At 44.0% G+C, this 8,674-nt stretch overlaps 1 protein-coding gene across 2 annotated transcripts in view; it reads left to right on the top strand.

Moving 5' to 3' along the window:
* aars1 (alanyl-tRNA synthetase 1) overlaps positions 1–7,935 on the top strand; it is an 18,423-nt gene extending 10,488 nt beyond the window's left edge. For both annotated transcript variants that reach the window (XM_054775497.1, XM_054775498.1), the window contains exons 10-20: positions 1–123; positions 1,255–1,399; positions 1,483–1,661; positions 1,886–1,999; positions 2,089–2,295; positions 2,713–2,897; positions 3,082–3,190; positions 3,723–3,836; positions 4,693–4,899; positions 5,162–5,275; positions 7,075–7,935. The exon at positions 1–123 is cut by the window's left edge and continues 2 nt beyond it. In XM_054775497.1, the coding sequence (XP_054631472.1) occupies positions 1–123; positions 1,255–1,399; positions 1,483–1,661; positions 1,886–1,999; positions 2,089–2,295; positions 2,713–2,897; positions 3,082–3,190; positions 3,723–3,836; positions 4,693–4,899; positions 5,162–5,275; positions 7,075–7,254 (1,677 nt within the window). In that variant the 3' untranslated portion in view covers positions 7,255–7,935. The remainder of the gene's footprint in view (positions 124–1,254; positions 1,400–1,482; positions 1,662–1,885; positions 2,000–2,088; positions 2,296–2,712; positions 2,898–3,081; positions 3,191–3,722; positions 3,837–4,692; positions 4,900–5,161; positions 5,276–7,074) is intronic.
* Positions 7,936–8,674: the final 739 nt, after the last annotated feature.

Here is an 8,674-nt window from a genome sequence, read left to right as displayed (position 1 = left end):
GACACAGCATGGCTGTTGTATGACACGTACGGCTTCCCTCTGGACTTGACCTCCCTCATTGCAGAGGAGAAAGGCATGTTGGTGGACATGGTTTCCTTTGAGGAAGAGAAGAAGGCTGCACAGGTGAGGAAAAGGGAAAAAGAAACCGTGTTTCCCACAGGACTGTGACGTATCAGTGTCGTTAAGTTGGGGCTGTGGGGGAGCGTGCTCGATGTCAGTGTATGTTGATTTTAAATATAATACATAATAATTGTTATGCGTGGGAGGACATGTGGTTAAGGAGACACGTGGTAACACACCACACAGTGAGCACATTCATCCAACAGCTGCTGTTGGCCACAACCCACGCAGTACGCTAACCTGAGCTAACCTGAGCTAACGCAGCCAACTTTCCTCTCGTTCGCCGACGTCCCGCGTCACTCACCAGGCACCGCACCGCACTTTTAAAGTCACACTTTAAAGTCCCAGATATTAATGTACTTTGCTAGACTCCACTGTCAATCAGTGGGGATGTTTGGATGCTGGATTGAGCTCGTGCAGGGCTGGTCACCGCAGGAGGTGTTAAAAAAAATGGCGTTACGATGCCACCTACTGAGTTACGGAGTTGTAACGACCAGCTACACAGACCATACCATTATAATGTGCAAATTCTAAAAATAAAAAAAGACGCCAAATCCTTCTGTGGCGGTCCAATTTTGACTATGGCGGACACAAATTAATGTGTGGGAAACACTGCAGAAAAGAAAGTGCATGTAAGACAATAAATAACATTTGGCCAACTCTTTGCTCTCAGTTGACTTGACACGGTAGAAGAAAATATGCAAATAAGGTAAATTATTGAGTTACCCTCAAGCAAGTTCCCTGATGCAATCTGTCTGTGTAGCCCCCTCACTGTGAGTCTAAACCGTGCATTTTCGGGATCAACCACATTCTGAGAGCATTAGTAAAACAAGAGTAAGTAACAGCAAGTTCAACTCATCCCAGACAGATCAAGTTCATAATTAAAATGCATGTGGGCTTGCTGTTCATGCATCTAATTTACAAACATTAAACTACTTGTACACATGGGAGGACGAGTTAAGACTCGTAATGACAATGATGTTCTCTTAATGCATTGAAGATTAGGTTAGGAAAACAAATGCCTTTTTAATTGAAACTTTTCTAGATTTTAATTGAGTGTAATAGTTTGATTGTAAGCTATCATGGAGTTTACACACACTAAATGTGTGTGTGTGTGTGTGTGTGTGTGTTTAGTTGAAGTCTCAGGGTAAGGGTGCAGGAGACGTGGACCACATCATGTTGGACATCTATGCCATTGAGGAGCTGAGAAATAAGTGTGTCCCCGCCACAGATGATTCTCCCAAATACAAATACAGCTCTGATGAAAAGGGCACCTACGGTACAAACAACCTAAATACGACAACAAACCTCAAGTTGTTCGGGCAAAGTTGTGTTGTAACCGTTGTTTGTCTGCGTTATTAGAGTTCCAGCATGCCTCTGCCACAGTGCTGGCCCTACGCCGCGACCGGTCCTTCTGTGATGAAGTGACTACGGGTCAGGAATGTGGCGTCCTTCTGGATCAGACGTCCTTCTACGCCGAGCAGGGCGGACAGACATTTGATGAGGGCTACATGCTTCGAGAGGATGACAGCACAGAGGATGTCAGTGCACTAGACACTCTTGATGTGCTACACTATTTGTTTACTTAGTATGCCAATTATTCTGATTGTGTCTAATGTGTTTGATTGGTTCTGGTAAGGTGGATTTTATACAAAAGCTGGCATTATTGCCTTGCACTGGTGACTGCATTATTTCTGAAGAAAGGATTACTTTTTATTTTTCAGCTACAAATGTGTCACCCTGCTATCTTTTTTTTTCTTTGCAGAAAATGGAGTTCTCAGTGAAGAACACACAAGTTAGAGGGGGCTATGTTCTGCACGTGGGGACGGTTTATGGAACGTTGAAGGTCGGAGACCGTGTCACCTTACATGTAGATGAGGTAAGCTCAATTAGAGCAACTGGGAAAACCCCGGATGCCCTTGATTCTGATGCGTGTGATCGTCTAATTGTCTCATCTGACATGTCCAGGCTCGTCGCAGACCAATCATGAGCAACCACACGGCCACACATATCCTCAACTTCGCCCTAAGGGGAGTTTTGGGAGAGGCAGACCAGAGAGGGTCCTTGGTGGCATCCGACCGCCTGCGCTTTGACTTCACTGCCAAAGGTGCTCTGAGCACAGGCGAGGTCCGGCGGACTGAGGAGATTGCCTGTGCGATGATAAGAGATGCCAAGGTCAGTGGGGCTACTAATGGCTCAAAAACCCAATTTTTTTGAATTATTCAGCATCCCTGATAATATAATTTAAAAAGCTATTTCCAAGATGTCATATATGAACATAGAAAAACTGACACTGCGGAACCTGTTAAGTCGGTTGCTAAAATATCCCATGAAAACACAAGAATGAAAATAAAAATATGCAAGAATGGAGGAAAACTGTCAACAAACCTTCAAAAATGTTTCATTATTGTCTATTCTCCTCCTTCTCTGGCCAAAGTCACAAATAAAGCAATTTTTTTTAAAATGTGACCACCGCTTATGTTGACATAGATCAGCCAGTCCCCGCATGTGCCCACTTTATTCAATTCTGTTAACTTCTGTTTAACTTAATAGGGCTGTCTCATCTTCTCTTCTGAACCTTTTTTTCTTTAGCCAGTTTACGCCATGGAAGCCCCCCTAGCACAAGCCAAGGCCGTTCAGGGTCTGCGTGCTGTGTTTGATGAGACGTACCCCGACCCTGTGAGGGTTGTGTCCATTGGCATCCCCGTTCAGGACCTACTGGACGACCCCAACAGTGCTGCCGGGTCTCTCACCTCCATTGAGTTTTGCGGTGGAACGTGAGTATTTCTGACGACTTTGTGAAGGGAGGCAACATTGTAATCATGCTTTATGTGCCTTCAGTGTAGAAAAAAGGCCATTTTGTCTTCACCTTTAACGCACAGCTTCTGTTGTTTCTTGGTCTTCCTCACCAGCCTCCTGCAGTGCGCTAACATCTGTCCTGTTGCATGTTGCTATCTCTAGCCATCTGCAGAACTCTGGTCATGCTGCGCCGTTTGTCATCGTCTCAGAGGAGGCCATCGCCAAGGGCATCCGACGCATTGTTGCTGTGACAGGAAGCGAGGCCCAGAAGGTTGGGAGACGCGCACACACGCACGCTAAATATTCAGTTTATGGTCATATGGTCTTTGTTTTTGCTTGACAACCTGACTAAAGGAATAACAATGCTCTCACTCTAGAAGACCACATTTGTATTTCTAAAATAGTTCAGGAAAGCACACAGCTATTGTAGCTTAATGATGCCTATTTTGGATGTGCTGAAGTTCAACATTTTGCCTTCTCTTCAGCCTCTGATGACTTAAATGGCAATTTTATTACAGTTTCTGCTCTTGACCAGAGATTGTTAGGCAGCGTACACCTGACTAGCTGGCAGAAGTTTGTATGGTCAGGTAAAGTATCCCATGGGAAATAGCAGTTGTTAATTTAAGAGCACACGCCGGCGTGAAGCTTGTCATGCAATGAATGGGATTGCTCCTCCCACGGGTTATTAATGACAGCCCCCTTCCTACCTTACGCAGTAGAATAAACAGGACATGAAATGAGCCACATAATCAGGAAAGTTTCATTAATGCTAATGCTGTGTTGTGTTGTGTTGTGTTCACCAGGCCCAGAGGAAAGCAGACGCACTGCACCAAGGTCTGACTGCCCTGGCAGACAAAGTCAAGCAGCAGACGGCACCGAACAAGGACATGCAGAAAGAGATTGCCGACATGACAGAGGTGTGCCTTTTCACGTTTGCATTATGTTTCTTCTAATTTCCTCAGTTATGATATCGGAAGGGCTTTTTTTTGGGGGGGGGGGCATTGAATAACTGTCAGTTTTTATCCGGTGGCCAAAAATCTTAAAAAAAACAAACAAAAAAAAACATTTTTAAGTGTTCATTTTGTTAGTTGCTGTGGTTGTTCTGTAGAATTTGTCTTATTTGAAAATATGTTGTTAAAAATAAGCAAGATGTGACCGTGCACAACTGAACGTGTGTTCATCAGAGCGAAAATTCTTATGACAACTATGATGCTAAAAGTGAATGTCTTTCAAAGCTTTGATACAAACGTGATGCAAAATGGACTTGTTTGAGAGACATATGACATAACTATGACACGCATTCTATGATACGAGGTGGTTGTACAATCTAAATAATTGGTAAATTTAGTAGACGACGACCAGAGAGACCACTGCTTATCGCAGCGCTTGAAGAGGCAGAGTTCAGTTAGTTTTAGTTTATTACTTTTTAGTTTTATTTCACACTTCAACTATTTACGGGAGCACAGGGTAGGTTGATGAACCTTTTTGAATCAAAGAGGAATAGCATCAAATTACTACTCAAGACTAAACACATTTGTAAGTTTTTGTTACACACCAGTGGTCTCTGTGGTCTTCTCTTGTTACCATCATTTGAATAGTCTTTACAATGATCTTTCAGGAATACTTTCTGTTGTCTACTAAATTTAGCAATTATTTGCTTTGTACAACCATCTAGTATCATATAATGCTTGTCATACTTACATCACATATGGTGCATGACGCCTCCCAAGTAGCGTTAATATCTCTGTGAACAGTAACTTGTCTTGTGTGCAGTCGATCGGCACAGCAGTGATCTCCCAGTGGCGGAAAGATGAGATGAGGGAGACCCTGAAGGGCCTGAAGAAAACCATGGATGACTTGGACCGTGCCTACAAGGCAGACATCCAGAAGAGAGTCCTGGAGAAGACTAAGGAGGTGATTGAGAGCAGCCCTAATCAGGCACTGCTGGTGATGGAGATGGAGACCGGCGCCTCAGCCAAAGTGAGTTTACTCTTGAGACTGAAATGTTACAAAGCCAAGAGAAGTGAAAGTATCCCGCATATTCATGAAGGAGAAATCTGTCACGCTGGGTAAAAAAGAAAGTGCAACTGTTTTAAAATTCACTTCCTCTCCTGTGCATGTGATTATTTTTGCCATGGGATTAAAGCCGCTCCGTAGCTCATTAGTTTTGACCTTGAGCAATCAGCCATGCTGATTAGAAGACTTGGTATTCTCCACCCTCTAACCCCGCCTCCTTTCCCAGGCTCTGAATGAGTGCCTGAAGCTGCTGAAGTCAAATTCCCCTCAGACTGCTGCTATGCTCTTCGCTGTGGACCCTGATGCTGGCAAAGTCGTCTGCCTGTGTGAAGTCCCTCAGGTGAATGAACTCTCATCGGCATTATCTCCACAGCCCACCCTCAGGCTTGTCCACGCATGGGCCCCTTTATTGTGTACAGTGGCTTTTTGATCAATTTTTGATTGGTTGGTTGTGGGAAAACCACCATTTTGCGCTTATTATCTCGATTGCGGCATCCTTTTACCTTTTGCCGCTGAGGGTCGGAATGGGTCCTCCGTCTTGATGACACTCTTGTACACGGATGCCGAACCGAATACCTTGGTGTGGTGAAGGTTTACTAGACGCTTGGATAATGAGACCAAACCGGGAGAGCCAACAGATACTTTCAAACGGTCAACAAAAATTACGGCTTCCCAGCCTTTCCTGTCTCCTTTCTCGCACAAGCCAGTGCGCGCCATTTATGGCGTATGTACGCAGGAGTACACCCCCACCTGTGCCAACGTGACCACGCCCCCTACACCCATTGCAGACTAAATACACAAGTTTATAACCTGTCTCCTACAATCTCCATGATTAGGCCATTTATTGATAGAAAACCATCTCATTTAGCCTACATTTACTCACACATCACAAACCAACCAGGACTACTACCCAAATCGCTAACTCACTCACGGTGCAACCAAAAATAACAATTACCATATTCTTTGCACCATAAGGCGCACCGGATTATAAGGCGCAGTCTCAATTACAGGGTCTATTTCTGTACTTGACCCATACATAAGGCGCACCGGATTATAAGGCGCATGCTAAAACATACGGCCTACAAAAAAAAGGCAATGAAAGCAACTAGTTGAACAATACACTCACCGTATTTTTCTAATCAATCTTCTCCCACAAATCCATCAAAGTCCTCATCTTCTGTATCTGAGGTGAACAGCTGGGCAATCAAACATGCCGGGTTCCCTCTCATCATCGTCGGAGTCAGTCTTGTTGTCAGGTGGCTGTTCAGCAACGATGCCGGCTTTCGCAAAAGAGCAGATACCTTAGCCCAGGCATCCACATACGTACAAGTATTACGTAATGTTCTCTGATTCGATTATCGCTGCCAGCGTATGTACTGTACGTATTAACGTCCCTTTTGTCAGTGGGAAATGGTCCGACAATCAAGCAGAGCGCTTACCCAAGTTGCACAACATTTTTACAGATTTTTGGAACTCGGTGCACACATAAGGCGCACCGTCGAGATTTGAGAAAATTAACGGCTTTTAAGTGTGCCTTTATAGTGCGGAAAATACAGTAACACGTGGAACACCCAATGTATGTTAGTGTGCAGCAATGTTCTCCCTAATTTTTCCAAGTATCTGCGGCAATTCCACAGCAGAACGAGGTCTGGCACCTCTCGAGGAGTTTGGTTCCAGAACCCGAACTGTGTGTTGAGGTGAGTCCGACTATGTCTAGTCGGAATGTCCTCATCCTCTCGCGTGAGTTCAAGCTCCCCACCAGAGAGGTGATGTTTCATTTCCCCGAGAACCAGACTTGGCCGCTGAAGACCAGGTCGCCCAGGCGCCCGCCCTCGACCACCACCCAACACACTGCACAATGCACCGATCCCTTATGTTTGCAGGTGATGGGTCGGCACCATCAAGTGTATTGAGTTATTTATTTGTATTTCTTACATTTATTGCAAATAGACAGCATTTCCCGAAGATGTTTTGTCTAGACATAGCTCAGGCTTGATTAGAGTGTAAAAAAAAACATTTTTATCGGCGTCTCAATTACTTGGGTTGGCTGAGAAAGCCACCTCTACTCTACTGTATTTTGGTTATGTTTTGCAATAGACAACAATGCTGGTGCTCACGGGACCTTTTTCCTCCCCACAGGAAAAGGCCAATCGCGGACTGAAAGCCAGCGAGTGGGTACAAGAGTTGTGCCCCCTGATGGACGGCAAAGGAGGCGGCAAGGACATGTCTGCCCAGGCGACCGGTAGGAACATGCAGTGCCTGCAGGAGGCGCTACAGATGGCCCAGCAGTTTGCCTCTCTCAAACTTGGAGAGAACTGAGAGCAAGAGAAGTCAGCTAAGTGTTGGGTGGAATCTGGGAAATGTAACATTTGTGCTTCTCGCTCCCACCTTGCTGACAGTTGACCAACTATCGGGAGTGGGTCGGTTAATTCACTTCAGTCAAATGTATCTCTGTGGAAATTACACTTACACGTGAAATAAGGTGGGTTTCAACATCTCCTGCAGTACACTGACAGAAAGTCACAGGCAGTGCAGATGGTCTGTGGTTGCATTTGCATGCTTGTGTTCAAAGATGGGAATCATGGAGTTTTGACACATTTGCACTTCAATTTCCTGATTTGAGCATTTAGCTGTCTTTAGTTCACTTTGGCATCCTGATGTGTTCAGGGCTGCTTCCCTTCCCTACTTAACTGACTCATTCCGCTTTAGCGCAGCCTCATTTTTAGGAGAAAAAAATCAGAAGCCGACTTTATTGTATTCTAAACCCATAGCAGTGGCACCGTCCATCCATGCTGTTTGTATGAACTGTAGCTGTATCATTGCCATAGTGTAAAATACAACATTCATCACTACTGTGTAAATGCTCATGTTAAGCCTTCTGTGCATGTAACTTCATTTCTGTATCACCTCAATGCGCAATAATGTAATTGTCTTCTATCATTGCTTTTCCATATAAGAAACATGACACATTTAGGGATTGGAATAAACTGATCTACGTTGCCATGTGTCTGCACGTTTCTTTGGAAATGAATTTTATTATGATGCTGAACCAAGTATGAAATCACGCCACATTTGATTCGTTGCACCTGAAATGATGAATGAGTAAAATATCGGTGGGGTGACATTGTTAATGAAGATACATTTGGAGGCTCTGCTCATGCTTGGGTGATTTGTTTTAATAAGGTACATTGCAAAAGGGCGAGTCAAACCCAAACAGATCCTTTGGCTGCTGATTGTGGCATTTTTATAAACGTTGACCTTTTACAAACATACCACAGTCCCTATGCTAGAAGGCTGTTTTCCACTTTAGAGTCAAATTTTCTTCAATAGATTTTTTTCCCCTCGTGTGGTGCCATCAGTTTTAGTTGAAGACAAGGACAAGTCTATTCCTGACCACTGACCATGGCACCAAACTGTTAAGGGCTGTGACTTGTGTCTTTTTTTACATGCATACGAATATGATACTTTACCCACAAAGTAATACGTTATAAACGCTAATTATCAAGACGCAGTAATAAGAAAAAACAGTACGTGTAATGTAGTCAATTAGGTTGAATTAGCAATAGTTGTTTTAGTCAATTAGGTTGAATTAGCAATAGTTGTTTTGTATTTTTATGTACATTAAAATTACATAATAGTTTGTCAACTAAAATTAAAGTGCATAATACACGTGTCAAACTCGTGCCATGGAGGGCCGAGAAGCTGCGGGTTTTCTTTACAGCCGGTCACTAAAGCAGGT

The sequence above is a fragment of the Dunckerocampus dactyliophorus genome, chromosome 5, assembly GCF_027744805.1.
Source record: "Dunckerocampus dactyliophorus isolate RoL2022-P2 chromosome 5, RoL_Ddac_1.1, whole genome shotgun sequence".
Taxonomy (NCBI): Eukaryota; Metazoa; Chordata; class Actinopteri; order Syngnathiformes; family Syngnathidae; genus Dunckerocampus; species Dunckerocampus dactyliophorus.
The sequence above is the reverse complement of the archived record's forward strand: the minus strand, read 5'-3'. Positions and strand labels throughout refer to the sequence as shown.